The sequence below is a fragment of the Siphateles boraxobius genome, unplaced genomic scaffold (genome assembly GCF_051911475.1).
Source record: "Siphateles boraxobius isolate OS27281-9 unplaced genomic scaffold, OSU_SipBor_1 24, whole genome shotgun sequence".
NCBI classification, from domain to species: domain Eukaryota; kingdom Metazoa; phylum Chordata; class Actinopteri; order Cypriniformes; family Leuciscidae; genus Siphateles; species Siphateles boraxobius.
The window spans coordinates 10,583,007-10,600,146 of NW_027508855.1; the positions used below are offsets into that span (position 1 = coordinate 10,583,007).

The 17,140-nt window shown below is 35.7% G+C and overlaps 1 protein-coding gene across 1 annotated transcript; it reads left to right on the top strand.

The window, feature by feature from the left end:
• The first annotated feature begins 4,105 nt into the window (after window positions 1-4,105).
• On the top strand, window positions 4,106-17,053 carry slc6a4b (solute carrier family 6 member 4b). The gene is made up of 13 exons (XM_077241402.1): window positions 4,106-4,358; window positions 5,470-5,604; window positions 5,783-6,002; window positions 8,818-8,956; window positions 9,036-9,170; window positions 9,937-10,040; window positions 11,405-11,532; window positions 11,710-11,822; window positions 12,899-13,030; window positions 13,324-13,423; window positions 14,054-14,154; window positions 15,784-15,951; window positions 16,071-17,053. The coding sequence occupies exons 1-13, from the start codon at window positions 4,139-4,141 to the stop codon at window positions 16,149-16,151; spliced, it is 1,776 nt and encodes a 591-aa protein (XP_077097517.1). The 5' UTR covers window positions 4,106-4,138; the 3' UTR covers window positions 16,152-17,053.
• Window positions 17,054-17,140: the final 87 nt, after the last annotated feature.

A 17,140-nucleotide genomic window follows, 5' to 3' on the forward strand; every position in this document is an offset into this window, starting at 1 on the left:
AAATTCTGAAGAACCCTTTTCCACTACAAAGAGTGTAGGCAAAAGGGAGAAAAAGTACATACAAACAGTAAAAAAAAAAAACCTTTTGTTAATGATGGTATGATGGTTATGAATGCCAATGATTTCCATATTATCAAAAGTAAGAAAGAAGTCTATGATGCTTATCATCATGCAGGTAGTGCAACTATAGTGCAAAAGACACAAACTTATGATCATGCTGCAACAACAAGCATGTCAGTCTGCCGTTCAGCAGCGCTCTGCTTACGGCCCTGTGTGATCCAAGTAGACATTCACTGATGGGCAGCAAGGCATGTTGAGGGAGTCCCTGTCAGCCTGATGTTCTTTTAACCGCACACATAAACTCCCCCTGACAGCAGCACCCAGCAAACTTGCCTAAGCTTCATCGTAGGGGGTCTGTTACGCTCCGGGACTGAGCTGCCCTTTTAACCTGATCCCACGCCAGCTCCCTGTTCTTACATTTTACCCTTAGTAATCACAGGAGAAACATCTAAACTATCCCTGAAACATATGAAAGGTTGAGTGTTATGTCACATTTGACATCAAAGCATGTGTGAATATATTTTGAATATCAGCTTACTCTTGACAAGAATCAACCTTGACTGTAAGTATCAGGGTCAGTTCAGGTTCTGATGATCCATAATACTTAAGTTTAAATCATTGCTTTGATGTACCTCTAACACAACAGCAAGAGATCAATTCATATATTAAACTTGACTTCATTATTTGAATGACTCTGGAGTAAGTACTTAAATATTGACTACAAATAAATCTCAGCAAACTGGCAAGCCACCCTAAAGGTTCTAGTTTATTTTAGCTATGGGAGATGTAGTTTGCACTGTAAAAGCCCCTGTACAGTGCCAAAATAACTTACTATTACATTGGCCTAACGCAGTTAGCTGCCTTTTAGTAGATACTTTTTATCCAAAGCAGCTTCAATCATGCAATCCATTACTCATGTAGAATGCAGCTTTCCGGTATTGTTTCATTTTGAACACGACCCAATAAGAACTCAAACGATCCATGCTTGGTTTATAAGTCATGTTTATCCATTACACAACTAGGCCAAGACCTACATGGCCAATGAATAAACTCAATTGGTTGAAAAATCTTGCATAGGTTGCAGATATGTGTCTCGTGTAAGTAATATATACAAAGGAGTGGTCTTGGTCTTGGAGAGGCATCAGTACCGGGCAATGACATATTAGGCTTTAAATAGAAAACCAAGGATGAAAATAATGTCATTGTCGGATTTTGTTACAGAACTGCAGACAAATAGGGTCTTTTTTTTCAATGACAAGTTCAAGTTACAGTTAAATAACCTCTCAGGTGGGAGAAGATATTTAATTGTCAAAGATTACAGGAAATGGTTTCAAACTAGTTCCTGTAAGAATTATTCTAGAACTAAAATCTGTAGTTAATTGTGTGTTTGCTTTCATATTAGGTGGTAATGGTGTCTTAATGTAAACATTTTAAAACTTCCTGTAATAAAAAATAGTCTGTTACAATGTACAAAACAATCGGACTAGCAAACAAGATGAACACAGCTGCAGTATTACAGTAATATTACAGTAGTCGACATTTGAAGTGGAAACCTTTCATCAAAGTTATACATGAATTTTGAACAATACCCGTTCTTGTCTTAGGACAACTTTGATTATCTTTTCTGCACTTCAAATGTTGACTAGTGTATATAGTCGTCTGAGGTCATTTTCACTACAAACTGAGACGCAAGATTAAAAAACTATACAGATATGACATGATTATTTCTCTTGCAAGTGTACATTTTTTTATGTGTATATTTTATTTTTTACTTGATTCAACCATATTTGCAGGATGGCTGCATTACGGAGGCGAACCAAGGGGAATGCCGAACCACTTATAACCCAGAAATCAACATGTTCCTACAATAAAGACAATAATGCACCACTACATTTAAAGTAGGTATTAATTATTTTCTGCTGTTACAATTATTTTCTGCTAATTTCTGCTGTTATGAAGCTGCAATTAATTGCAGTATATTTGCATATATATGTTATATATTACCATTAATATATGGTAATCAGAATGAATAGCAATAAATGTGCATATGCAGACGCACATGTCTTATGAATCTATGTGGACTTCAGTTATCTTTTTCACTTATGATCCAAGCCTCATGGAGGCTTCAATTTTGAAAGTCTAACTTTATTTGCTGCACTCTCTGGCCACTGGCCTACACGATTACTGCAGTCTCTATATTTAGATAGGATTTTTTCGATTAGCCCGTGCTAAAAGCTGTGGATTTGATTTCAAACTGTTTTTATTAGGTTTACCTAACGAGGACAGTTAGACCACAGAGCAGATACACTCTCCTGGATCTCCTGTAAATAATATTACATCTGCCTGCTCAGGAAGCCAGAGAAACTCAAAATGTTATTCACACTGCTCTGCTGTCAAAATAACATGGGTCTGAAGCATCACAATCCATTCTTCATCCAATACAGTGGCCTAATGCAAGGTATACAAGATAGCTGAAGACAATGAACAACTTGAGTAAACAAAAACAATCTCCAATCCTCAGTTTCAACACTTAAAAGACACCCTGAAATTAGAATATCATATATTTTATTTGCTTGTCAGGCACCTGATTTTGATTCATTGAAAGTAGCAATCTATCAAGTAGCCTATCACACTTGTTAGATTAAAAATATGTATATTTTTTACCTTAAACTGTAAAATCCCGCTATGTAAAAGAGAATACATTCATGTCTAATTCCCATACATAAATGTGTATTATTAATTGTACTGTGGGTGCTTCAATTAGGCTTTTTTATTTTATTTGTTCCTGGCCCTTTTGGTTTGTCACGGTATGTGAGGGTTAAAGGAGAAGGCTGAGTCAGGAGGCTTCAATGCAAACAGTTTTACTGAATATATACGAAAACAACAGGTACAGGCAAGCAAACAGGTTGATGAGCAGAAGGTTATATTCACAAAACGCAGTAACAAACGCATGTAACATTAACGCATGTAACATTAACCCAAGAACCGACAAAGACAGACTGAACAGAAGCAAACTAAATACAAGTACAAATCAAACATAACAAGGTGAAGACAGGTGACACAGATGATTAAAACGAAGAACAGGTGGGTAATTGAGGGAGTGAGTTCAGGTGTGGAGACAAGGAGGATATAGTGCAGACGAAGACACAGACAGGTGCAAACGAGGACTGCGACATGGTTATTGTCATCTATATGCCGCATGTAATTTTATTTTGCGACTGTTTGATACTGATTGACAGGTTCAGTAAAAATTAATAAACAGAATGAAGGTTCTTTTCTTTCTAAGAATGTATGTCAGTTCCACTTGATAAGTTATTATAATTTTCATAGTCTTCATCAGTAATTCAATTAAAAGTGCTACTTATTACTAAAGTTTACAACTTTGACACCATCATGAATTTTGACTAAGACAAAAAATGTTTAACGTGTTTATATGTAGGATATTTACAGTGCATGCTAGCTGGTTTCTGGCTAATATTAATATTGTAATCATTAACTGGTTTTACATAGTAATTATCCATCTGGTTGAGCACATCTGTCATCTTTATATTCTTAAGTATGAACAGTACCTGGTTTGTTACTCGTCAAACAAGTTCTAGCCTGCTTTAATTCCAGTCATTAAGAAGAAAGTATTAGGCTACATTTAGCACAATGACCATACTTTTATTTCCTCTTCTTCATAACATTGTCATTATTACGTTGACAAGAGCAATATTTCTTGAGGACTCTTGCGCGCTCTTGGAAAACTCCACTTGAATGATAGCAGTGTTGTGCGCGCGGGATGTCAGGGGTGAGTGATGGTGTCGCGCGCAGCTCCCGTGTGTAATCTCATTCGATCACAGCTCTCGCGCTCAGGTGGGCGACTCTTGGTTAATCCTGAAGCTCTACTCCCACCAGCAGGGAAATCAACCACAGCAGCATGCTGCGGTCCCCCGCACACACTCTTTTGACCGCACGTCGAGCATAATAAAAAAAAACTATTCTTACTACTTTTTACATTTGGGAAAACTCGCAAAAGCCATTTCTTACGTAATCTATTAGTACTTCTGCAGTTTGCCAAGTCACCGGACCACCGAAGATGCCGCACCAAGAGCAAGTGATCGCTCACGGGAACCTCTGCGCCCCGGGTCCTCCAAACAACGCCGGGTACAACAGCAACCCGGTGCCCGTTATCATTCAGACAGAATCCCGCGATAAATGGAGCAAAAAAATGGATTTTCTTTTATCGGTAATTGGGTTTGCGGTAGACCTCGGAAATGTTTGGAGATTTCCATATATCTGTTATCAAAACGGCGGAGGTAAGGTTTTTACTTTTATGAAAAGTTTGTATTTATAGGCTATTTTAATTAAATTTCAGTTACATTATGCAGTCACAAAAACATTAAATAGTGTCTTATGACAAGTAAAATATTGATTAAGTGCAGGTATCAGTCTTATTGGGTGGGTGAACTGTCCACGGTGCTGAAATTGTTTTTTTTTTTTTTTCATTTTAAGCATTTTACAAAACCTCTTAGCTTCCAAGTAAGCAACATAAACTGTTTTCTAAACATTTCTTACACTTAACATTTTCAGCCTATTAAAATTGAAGAAAAAAATAGGTGTCTAAAATGTAGGTGTCTCATCCACCAGCAACTCACCTCTCATCCACTTTGAAAAAAAAAACCTCATTAAAATTGAGTAGAAATTAAATTTGTTAAACGTGTTGTTTCCATCCATCATCATCATGACATTTATTTTACAGTGTATAATTTCTAATAACTATTAATCAAAGGGAAAAACAAACCTAATATTTGTATAAGCTATCTGAAAGCAAGAATAATATATATGATTTGATCTAATAGCCTTTTTTGTAATAAAAATGATGTAAAAACCTAAAGTAGAAAGTTACTCAAATCTGGGGGATTTTATTTTTTATTCACTTTCACACCTGGTCTGTAGAACCCTGTTTCTACCAGATATTCATACAATGCATTCTATATGATACAGACTGACCAGATTCAATAAAGATGTTTTTTTTTGGTTTCTATTCATATTATATGAAGTAGTGCTTATTATAATTTTGTTTATTTAAACTTCTAGCTCAGTACACCTGTGAAGCAGATACTGCCAGCTGCAGTCATCAATCATGCAAAAGTTATTCATGATTTAATCTGTGCAGAAACTGAGATCAATAAGTGTCAGACTACAAATGTACCGGTATAAACATATATCTCCTCTACCCATTTTTTTTTTAAGTAGCCTATTATATGAAATGGAACAGGCTTTATCGACATACAGAACAACATTTAGTTAAAAGAAGATTTAAGTATACTTGTTTTAATACGCTTATTTAAAGTCTGCAAATTCCCACTTGTTGATCTCACTTTTTGTTGTGAAGGAAAAAAGACCTGTTCTAATTCTGTTCTTCAGGTGCATTTCTTATTCCTTATGTCCTGATGGCTATATTCGGTGGGGTGCCACTTTTCTACATGGAGTTAGCTCTGGGACAGTTCCACAGAACAGGTGCCATATCCATATGGAAACATATTTGCCCTATTTTTAAAGGTAAGATAAATATAATCGAATTCTCTATCATATACGATATTGCAATTTTTTGCATTAAATCTTTGAAGTCTGGATGGATATGAAATTAAATGGCGAATGGAAAGAGGCAAAAAAAGAGTATATTAGACTGAGAGATTTCATGAACAAAACACTGAGATAATTCCCCCTTCCCTGTCAGGTATTGGTTTCGCCATCTGCATCATTGCACTGTATGTGTCCTTCTACTATAACACCATCATCGCCTGGGCTCTGTTCTACTTCTACTCCTCCTTCAGCAGCACTCTGCCCTGGACCAGCTGTGATAATGAATGGAACACAGAAAACTGCACTAACTACTTTGGAAAAGACAATGTGACCTGGACTAACTATTCACGCTCACCTGCCGAGGAGTTTTACACGTAAGTGCACGTAAGTGTCTGCACTGAAAGGGAGCAAAAATGACAGAAGCAGGAGAGGGAAAGAAAATGAAGGATAGATGTAGCAAAAAGAAATGACAAAGGAGGGGGGAAACAGCATTATAGATTAACATGTTACAAATGTGGACTACTACATACAAATCATAGTGGAAAAGGTGCAACAGCATATATATATATTAGTGCTGTGCGTTAAACGCGTTATTAACGGCGTTAACGCAAACACATTTTAACGGCGTCAATTTTTTTATCGCGAGATTAACGCTCTTTTTGGCCTAGCAAACTTTGTATTTTTTTCACATGCTGTTGCAACAACTAGTAACGTTAGAAAAACTACAACATCACACCGGATAGCTAGACCGGAAACAAAACAACAGGCACGCCGCACGTACTTGTTTGGGCTTGCGCGCCGGCCAAAGAGTAGTAGGCTAACGGTACGTTTTGAGTGGATGGCGCGAGCGCGAGACGCCGATCTAGAGACGTGCACTCTCAACGCAATAGAGTGCGGCGCGGGACTAGATTTGATGGCCGAGTGCGAGGGCGGGCTCGAGCGGTAATGCACTCACTCTGTGTGCGGATACGGCAGAATAAAACGATTCGCGGGACTCCCGCAAACTAGAAATATCTATGAATAAAACATAAAAACTAATACATTTTTATTCATATGTTGCAGAAAAGCAACAAGAACAACTAAAACAAAATAGAAACGATTTACAGGAGAGAGTTTCTTTTTATAACATGTTTGCAGCGTTGAGGGATGTAGCCAATCACAGACATATGTGTTGATTTCTTGAACGCAATGGCCAATCAGAAGCATTTAAAATAGACTCCCCTCACCGCTCAAAACAGACTTTTTGTTCAGTGCTGAATTCTGTATGCTGGCAAATCCTCAAATTATAACAAACAAAGTGTATATATTATGAAAGATGCATTGTGCAGTCAGCTTCACTGATAATAACAGATGTGTGAGATTGCGATGAACTGATGTCAGCTTTTTAGGAATTATAAAGGAGCGCACTTTGCTCGCATTCAGTCATGCCAAACCATGCACTCAGTAGCCTGCTTGCTTTTATGTTATAACAGTGGTTTGTGTGTTAATGCTTTAATAACAAATAATTTATCAGGAGCATTTATGCTGATGTGTATGGTGGCGACACGTAGGCGAAAGTATTTGGAGGTAGCCTACAAAAAAAAGAGTGTATTTGCGGGCGGGAGCGGGACAACAATGTTGCGGGCGGGAGAAAGTAACATAGAAAATAGTTGAGAACGTCAGTTATAACGACCCACGTATGAAAAAAATGGACGGGTTTAAATCGGACTTGGGCTCATAATTACAGTTTATGTGTCGGGCCGGGCTCGGACACAATGCGCACGGGCTCGGGTCAGGCTTGATTTTTTGGGCCCGATCTAAGCTCTACAATGGATGACTTCAGACAGAAGCACATGGATACCACAGCTAAGAACAAACTTACTGCTGATCCACTTTTCCATGTTGATAAGAGCATTAAAATTAGAAAAAATAATGAGACAAATAGAAATCAAGGGACATTTAGAATAGATAAAAATGTGCGATTAATCGCGAGTTAACTATGGCATTAATGCGATTAATCGCGATTAAATATTTTAATCGTTTGACAGCACTAATATATATATATATATATATATATATATATATATATATATACACACACACACACACACACACACACACACACACACACACACACACACACACACACACACACACACACACTCAGACACAGTAGTAGATTACTTGCTGAGTAGATTACTTACAAATCGAAGTCCATTACTGAATACAAATTACATGATGAAAATTGAAGTTAGTAACGTAATCTACTACATTACACATTTTAGGTAAATAATCGGCCTTGGATTACTTTTAGATTACTTTCGGCCTTAACTTGTTTATTACATAGATTTTGATAGGATAATCTTGTAGTGATATAAAAATACAAAGAGATCAAAAAATTATGTTGAACATTGTCATCAACAAAAGTGCATTAAACATTACATTATGTCGTGGTTTACCAAACTAGGGTTTGTAAAAGAACTGCAGGGGGGTTATAAGTTGATAAAGGTAATCATTATATTTTTAAACCATAAAAATTTAAACTTTAAAAATAAAAACAATCAAAGTAAGACACAAAAAGATTAAATATTTTATTTGTTATGCTGTGTGGACTCCCTGAATATACATAAGCAACAGCCTCAAAAAATAAGAATGAGTGAGAATCAATAAATTATGAATGATTTACTGCCATTTTGTGAATATTAAGAAATCATGTAATCAATAAAATGTAATTACAAGTATATGATTTTTTGGAATCTGATTACGCAATCCAGATTACATATTATCAGTTACTACCCAGCACTGTCACCAGAGTGAATCTCATAAGAGTTTTGCAAAAAAATGTTCTTCTTTTCCTCATTTTGTTTAACATGTCCGCTGCTCTGCAAACATAGATTTTTTTTTGAGTCGAGTTTATAAGGGTTGATTTAGCATAATGAACTCAATTAAATCTTAACAGTTTAAGTGCCACAAAAAAAAAACCTACAAAATAATTGATAAACTATTCTATTTGGGGAGAGCTGCTTTCATATTTTATATTGTGGCAACATTTCTTTCTTATATTTCAGAACCTTTTTAATAGTGCACTGTATATTTCAGTAAACTTGTGTACACTGAAGTATTGTATGCGTCTGCTTTGTGGTCCAGGTCACTGAGAGCATAATAATGAATATTTTCAGACTGCACCTTTGTAAATCCATCTTAAAACAGGAGGAATGTTCTGGCAGTTCATGAATCATCTGGGATTGGGAATGTGGGATACATTCGCTGGCAGCTCATGCTCTGCCTCTTCCTCATCTTCACCATTGTCTACTTCAGCCTGTGGAAAGGAGTCAAGACTTCAGGAAAGGTCCTTCCGGAGTCCTTAAAAACGAAATGAAACGTGTTTTATTGCACATTCCACATCCTCTCATCCATGTCTCTCTCAGGTTGTATGGGTGACTGCCACCCTCCCGTATGTAGTGCTGTTGATTCTTATGATCCGTGGTGCCACTTTGCCCGGAGCATGGAAAGGAGTGGTGTTCTACCTCAATCCCAAATGGGAGAAACTGCAGGAGACCAGCGTGAGTGCTTTTCTCATACCATCTCTCTTTTCCTTTTGTGTCTAACACTGATTTATTGTTATATTAGTTTGTATCGTTTCTAGACATCCTTCACTTATATGTTCCCTTTTAAATCTACTGCTATAATCTTTTGAAGGCAAAATGCATGTTTTATTTCATGCAGTAATAAAAAAGGACCTCAGGCATTTGCTCATGAAACTCATGAATCACTAGTAGCTGAGCTGACTTCATAAAGGGCATATTTCTTCATAAATTTCATAAAGTCAATAAATAAAATAAATGATAAATAAATGAATATTATATATATATATATATAAAGTGTCAATGGATGCAATATGTAAACTGCATCTCCATATTTCTATCCCTGTGATCTTTGCTGTTTAAGTCCAGTACTCTTTCCAAGGTGATGCAGCGCTGCAGAGAACCGTGATGAGAAGCAGAAATAAAACACTAGGGGCTAATGAGATGCGTAATTGGTTTAGAATTTTTTTCCATCATGAAAGGCTCTCATACTCATTGAGACACGTTCATGCACACACACACACATTTCTCTTCACACAAATCACAAGCAACGCCTATTCCACCTATATACTGTTATGTCAATGTCCTAAATTGCATCCTAAATTGAAACATAGTGAATTTCGAAATTATTAGTATAATATGATTCAAATTTTTACTCACATACTGTAATCAATTTATTGAGCCATTTTCTTGTTTTTGTTTTTACGGTAGCCACACCTTATTTAGAGTATCTTATGTTTTGTAGGTATGGGTAGATGCAGCTGCGCAGATCTTCTTCTCTCTTGGTCCTGGTTTTGGCGTGCTGCTTGCCCTGTCCAGCTACAATCCCTTCAACAATAACTGCTACAGGTACAGACAAAACCCTTCATTTTCATAACGTTGATCTACTGGAATTTTCAACCTCTTCTATTCATCAGCATTTGCAATGAGTTCTTAATGTTTGTTTTTTGAGATATTCAGAATTATATATATTCTTTGTTTAAGTTAATACATGAATCGTAAATACATTTTTGGTAATTCACACACTACTGTTCAAAAGTTTGGGGTTGGTAATATTTTTTTATGTTTTTGAAAGAATGATGCTAATGCTCACCAAGAGTGTTTATTTAATCGAAAATACAGTAATCAAAAATACTGTTTACAAAACTGATTATTACATTTTAAAATAACTTTTTTTCTATTTTAATATATTTTAAAATGTCATTTATTTCTGTGATGGCAAGGCTACATTTTCAGCAGCTATTACTCCAGTCTTCAGTGTCACATGATCCTTCAGAAATCATCCTAATAGGCTGATTTAGTGCTCAAGAAACATTTCTTTTTATTATCAATGTTGAAAATTATTTGATGAATAGAAAGTTCAAAAGAACAGCATTTATTTAAAATAGAAATCTTTTGTAACATTATAAATGTCTTTACTGTAAACTTTTGATCAGTTTAATGCATCATTGCTGAATAAAAGTATTAATTTCTTTTTAAATCGGCAACCCTTTATTTTAGTGTCTTTGTTATATGTTATATGTAGTTACTGTAGTAATAATTATAAATTATGCATAATTTCACGCAACTAATCCTAAACCCAATCATAACCCTAAAAATCCTAAAGTTTTAATCCTAAAAATTTAAAATACCTTAAAATAAAGTGTAACCAAAAAATGTCCGCAAACTTTTGAATGGTGGTGTATGTTGTAACTGAACAACAACAGTTCAGTGATACACTGTAGTGTATTTGTAACAAAACAGACCTGCCAATTCTGGCCAATGTGATTCCCGCTCATTCTTAATTCTGATTCTATCTATAGCTTAACCATTTATTTGCATTTGGCTCTGTGTCCACTAACTGAGGAGAAATGCCATCAAAATGAACTGGGATCTGATGAATCACATGATGAACTTAAACAAATGCCTTGCCTCATGGGTAAATGATATAAAAACAAGATTAGAACTGAGAATTAGGGCCAGTTTGAAGAGATGAATGGGCAGCATACTTGAGTCAGAGGAAATTGAATTGTGTACTACTGTAAGACTGTGAGGAGGCACGTGGGCAATCTAAAGGGATCAAGTCATATAAGGACAAGAATATCACATTGACTTGGGCCAATAAACAACCACCCAGAGCAACTGCATATTAACTCCATAGAAACCACCCATGGAGAGCAAGAAAATGTAAAAATATAGTTTGTAAGTATTTTTTTGGTATGTGTTTTGTACAGAGATGCTATTGTAACCAGTCTGGTGAACTGCCTGACAAGTTTTGTGTCAGGATTTGTTATTTTCACTGTCCTTGGATATATGGCTGAACAGAGAAATGTAAACGTTGAGGACGTAGCCAGGGACAAAGGTGAGCTTCCCCTTTTGCTTATCATAATACTGTAGTTAAATTATTTTGAGTTTTACTGTGAGAGTGCTAATTTAAACCGAACATAGTGTATACAGTAGGAGTGGCTTTCAGCCCTACAAATAAAGCATCTCTACTTTTACTTCAAGTCTATCTTTCGACTTTCTCCACCTACTCTAGGACCGAGTCTCCTCTTCATTACATATCCAGAAGCCATTGCAAACATGGTTGGGTCGACTTTCTTTGCCATCATCTTCTTTGTGATGATGATTACTCTTGGATTAGACAGCACTGTATGTATATACACCTATACCTGTAAATGTGCACAAAATATGCATGTGCGCAGTCAGCAGAAGTATATAATTGATAAATTATATAGATAAATATAGGTATAAAAAAAGAAAGACAGACAGAAATACCAGTGCTTCCAAGTTTTAGGTAAAACGCTCAATTTAAAATGCAATTACTACATTAGCCTATTAGCCCCTATTCAGAGGCTGCATCCTTCGAAGGCCGATTGCGTCACCGCGGCGCGACGAAGGCTGTCCCAATTCGAAGGCTCCTTCAAACACGGCCTCCAAATGCGGCCATCGTTTCCCATGAAATGAAGGATACAACAGATGGATCCTTCGCAGTCTTGCACACACCAAAATTCACTGCGCGCCATTGACAGCAAGATTTTTTTTGAAAGAAATTCCCGAATGACTCTTTTAAATATTAGTGGGTTTCAACTTACTCAAATATCGAATGATACAGATGCAAAAATAAATAAACAGCGGTTCAAATGTTGACTTTTATCTTACTATAGTAAGTATACCATTTATACGATTATATATAGTTTATACTATTTATTATATACAGAAATGGACCATGGTGTACATATTTAGACAGTTTGTGAACCCTGTTTTGTGAACCCTGTTTTGTTTAATATAACTTTCAAAAAAGTCCAGTACAAACGTTACTGTTACTCATCAACGGCAGCTGTCACAGTTGCTAGACTACAAGAACAGTCCTCCATAGGCTAGACCATCACATTTCACAACACCTGGTGGTCCGACCTTCGAAGGCTGCAGCCTCTGATTTGGGACACAGCTAGTGACATCATTGCTGATGTAAGCCAGACTTTCAATTTGTATAGTTTTTATAAAACAATAGTAAATGGCACATCAAAGTCTGAAATGATCTACAAAACTGTTTGAATGGTGTCTGTACAACAATTCCAGCTGAACTGAACATTGTGAAGAAGTAGAATAAAAATGAGAAAGGTATTTCAATACAGTTCTACCTTGTAAGCTGTAAACATAATGTAAATATATGGCTGAGTGTTCTTGTTTTTTCTTCTTCTGTCTATATGTGTATTCTACCTCAGTTCGGTGGGCTAGAGGCCATAATTACAGCTGTAATGGATGAGTACCCAGATGTCCTGTCCAATCGGAGAGAGTTGTTTGTTCTTGGACTGGTGGTTGTTTGCTTTCTGGGCTCTCTCAGCACCCTTACTAAAGTGAGTTTCAATGAACCTCTGGATTTCAGTTTGCCCACGTTCAGTGAAGTTTACCAATACAATAAGAATATTTCAGCATCTTAACACAAAATGTTAATAATAGAGTATAGAATATAGAATTTGATTACATATCTTGCAGGACAGTTGAGATATAATAAACATTAAAAAATCTATATGTTTTCACCAAATAAATATACTTTAAAATTGCTCCTTGTGATTTCTAATTGAGGTGTGCTGAGTTTGAATCAGAAATGTATTTATTCATTTATTATGTAACTTTTTTTTCTTGCAAGGGTGGTGCATATGTGGTAAAGTTACTGGAAGAATTTGGAGTTGGTTCTTCAATTATAGCTGTAGTTTTTCTGGAGGCCACGGCAGTATCCTGGTTTTATGGTAAGATTTATTATTTTAAAAACTCTCTTTCAAATAAATGCTGTTCTTTTGAACTTTGTATTTATCAAAGAAAAGTTTGTTGGTTTCCTCAAAAATATTACATTACGCTGCTTTCAAATAAATTACATTTTAAAATATATTAACATAGAAAAACTATTTTAAAACTTTAATACTTTTTTACAATATGTATATACCTAGCTAACAAAAAATATATTCTGAGAAACTTTTGCTAACATTCCCATTAAGTTCTGAAAGTTCTCTGGACGTTCAAAACGTCCAGTTTTTTAAATGTTATAAAAATCTTGGTTATGCGAATGTTAAGGCAATTTATTTTTGAAACATAATGGGAACATTCTGTAAAAATATTCTCTGAAAAAAATGACATATAGATAATGTTTTTGTGCTAAAGTTTTAAGAACATTATTAAAGACCAGATAACTCTGACCGAACGTTCTATTAACATTACTGGAACAACGTTTGTTCATAACTTTGAAAGAACCTTGCCAGAATGTTAGGAAAGTTTGGAGAATGTTTCATGTTAGCTGGGTATATAAACATCATGTCTAAGTTTAAATGAACAAAATTTTCAATATATAAAATAAACAAACTAATTTATTTAATTCTCTCCAGGTATTAACAGATTCAGCAATGATATCAAGTCAATGTTGGGATATACTCCAGGATTGTTCTGGAAAGTCTGTTGGGTTGCCATCAGCCCAGCGTTTCTTGCTGTAAGTTTAAACAAAGATGTTCTGATTTATCATTCAGTACAGTATGTGCAAAGTGTCACCGCTGTTTAGAGTGCGAATATCGGTGAAATGTTAAAGTCATCTTTCATGCGCTCAAAACTATTTAAGCACCCGCAACCTCCTTTCCACCCTTATTACCTTTATTATCTCATTCTCTCACCTGTCCACACGGTCACAATTCCCAGTCTGCAAATGTCAAACTGCATGCACTCAGATAGCCTAATATTTTTTAGATACTTCTGCATGCATTATAGCTAATCCCAACAGGCCTGAGCTGGCGCACACGGCTGACATTTCCACAATCATAGTTTTTCTGTTCTGCTTTTTTCATTCTTTGAAAAAAACATGATAAACGGCTGCCTGTCTCATCTTCTGAGACATTATTTGAAATGCTGGAGAGAAAACATTTGTCTCTGTTCCTTCAAGACACAAAGGCCTCCACTCTACAATTTTCTAGTCTCCATAGACCACATAGGAATGTGTAAGGCCTACAGGATAATATGGACCTTTTGAAAATAAAATAATCAGATCAGAGCATCAATCTAAGGATGTTCTCAAACATATCAATCCACCTGAACTCACACAGAGACTGCAGTGACCTACAGAGTAGCCTAATCTGAATTCATTGTTAAAGACTCTTAAAATAATATGAAATATTTCGAAGAAATACTTTAAAATACTTTAAAGTCACCGTGAAATAGAAGCAGTGATAGTCTTTTCTTCTCTATTGTGACCTACAGTCAAACCAAAATATATTCAGACACCTTCAACATTTCTCACATTATCACAGTTTATTCTCTATAGTTTAAAATATGATAATAAAATATGACAATAACTTAAGAGTTATTTATTTAAGATTTATTCATTCAGTTGGTATTTCACTGGTTTTGGCCATCCTTCTGTTAGACTGTCTCACAAATGAATTAGGTTGAATAGCTGTTAGCTGTTAAATTTAAGTACACAATTAGATAATACCAATTTTGGTCAACCAATTACCAAGCAATGCTAAATTTTGTTCAGTCGGTGGTGTAAAAAGGTCGCATTAGCAATGATAGAAAAAACACTTACAGTAACACTATACAAAACATGATCAGGTCAAAGTGTCTGAATAATTTTTGGTCCCAAAGTTGTATACATTTTACTGGTAGTCCACTGTATAAACAATTTTTGGATATAATATGTCACAGTTTACTTTATTTTGATATCCTCACTTACATAAATGAACTAGTGTCCTGCACCCACTAGTAAAATATAAAAAACGATATCTGGTGTCTGAATAATTTTTGGTTTGACTGTATATCTGAGTGAAACAGCTTCAGAGACAAGAAAAAATGTAGGGTGGGACTTGATTTTTTCCATCAGGAATTTATTGGATCTTTGTGGTTTGGTATTGCTGTGATGTCATGTGAGTGACAGGTTGTCCAGCCCGCATGCCAGTAAACACATCATTAGAGAAGAGATGTCGCTGCGAGAGAAAGGGGGAATTATTTTAATTAAAGATTATGAGGGCAAACACATAATAATGTGCATGGATAAATGATTTATAACAAATAATGAAATATTCCATAAAAATAAGATTTCATAGCGACTTTTTCCTGTTCATTTCTTCAGTACATTATTATCAGCTCACTGCTGAACCCTCAACCCCTCACGCTATTCGACTACAAGTTCCCAGACTGGAGCATCTCTGTTGGTTTTGTCATCGGAGCTTCCTCCTTCATATGGATCCCCATTTACATGGTGTACAAGCTCGTGTGGACCCCGGGCTCTCTTAAACAGGTGAGACATGCATTACAGCTACTCCACTTGAAAAACATTTTTATAGATTTCAGGAGGGGTCTATTTAATTGATAAAATGGGTAAAAGTTGTTCACATGTTGTTTTCAATCCGATTTCAGCGCCTTGCTGTATGTCTGCGACCGGAGAGAACCCTGCCAGATATCCACACTGACAGTATGGGGTTGAGTCCGGTACGTTAGACCACTGAGAGAAAAACACAACTCGTATAAAAAGGCCACATATATTGGGTGACGTGTCCATAGCAAACTAAAGATTAGTTATAAGGGTAAAGAGCAACTTTTGCATATTTTCAGGGATTTGTCCATTTGAAATTACCATAAAAAATGATATATTTGAAAGTGATGTACAATTCGATTTAATACGGAAAATGAAAACTGACGTTCAATTTAAGTTATAGTCCCTAATTTTAACATGCTGTGCAATTTCTAAAGGTTGATGTTTTGTTTTTAATTCGAGGATTACCTATAAAATGAAGAGTTCAGTGGGGTTTTTTTTACATTGTAAGTCATACACATACGTTTTCTGAGATACATGCAAGTTCGATTACCTCATTGTGAGAAATTCAGCCAATGAGAAAATGAGAAGAGAGAACTTCATACACATTTCACTCTCATTACTTTTTCCAGAAATAACTGTTGTCAAAATTGAATCATTATGGTGTTTTCTGCCTTAACTCTGCCTAAATATTGTAGCTACTTTATGTCAAAACTTTGTTAAACCTGTATTGATATTGTGCCTCACCAAGAAAAGGAAAAATGACAAAAATAAGGGTTTCCTCTGTTCCTCATTTGGAACGAAGACTACATGACTGTTTGAAATTTTCATTCTCTAACAGAACTTGGGCCCAAATCCTAGCTATGTGTAACGTGTTCATTTTCTTCCCACGTTTTTTTCCAAATAAGGAACTGAGGATGTTACTGAACTCTGGATGTGACCAAATATTAAATTGCTATGAATGTCTTATTATGGATAGTTGAAAATGTGGTTCATATACTATGTCTGCACTGTAGGTTGTGGCAGAGAGTTTTACTTATATGTCTGGAAAATTAATAAAGCTGTACTGAATATTCCTATCTATCCATCCATCCCGTACTATAGATTTGTATGTGATTCCCACCTTCGTTCTCTTAGTGTGAACAGCTTTGCACTGTTGCGCCTTAATTAACAT

Excerpts from the sequence above, each read along its gene's own strand:
- slc6a4b (XM_077241402.1), top strand. The coding sequence starts at position 4,139 with ATGCCGCACCAAGAGCAAGTGATCGCTCACGGGAACCTCTGCGCCCCG. Across the intron at positions 10,041-11,404 it reads TTCAACAATAACTGCTACAG|AGATGCTATTGTAACCAGTC; the intron begins GTACAGACAAAA and ends TGTTTTGTACAG. Across the intron at positions 13,424-14,053 it reads GGCAGTATCCTGGTTTTATG|GTATTAACAGATTCAGCAAT; the intron begins GTAAGATTTATT and ends AATTCTCTCCAG.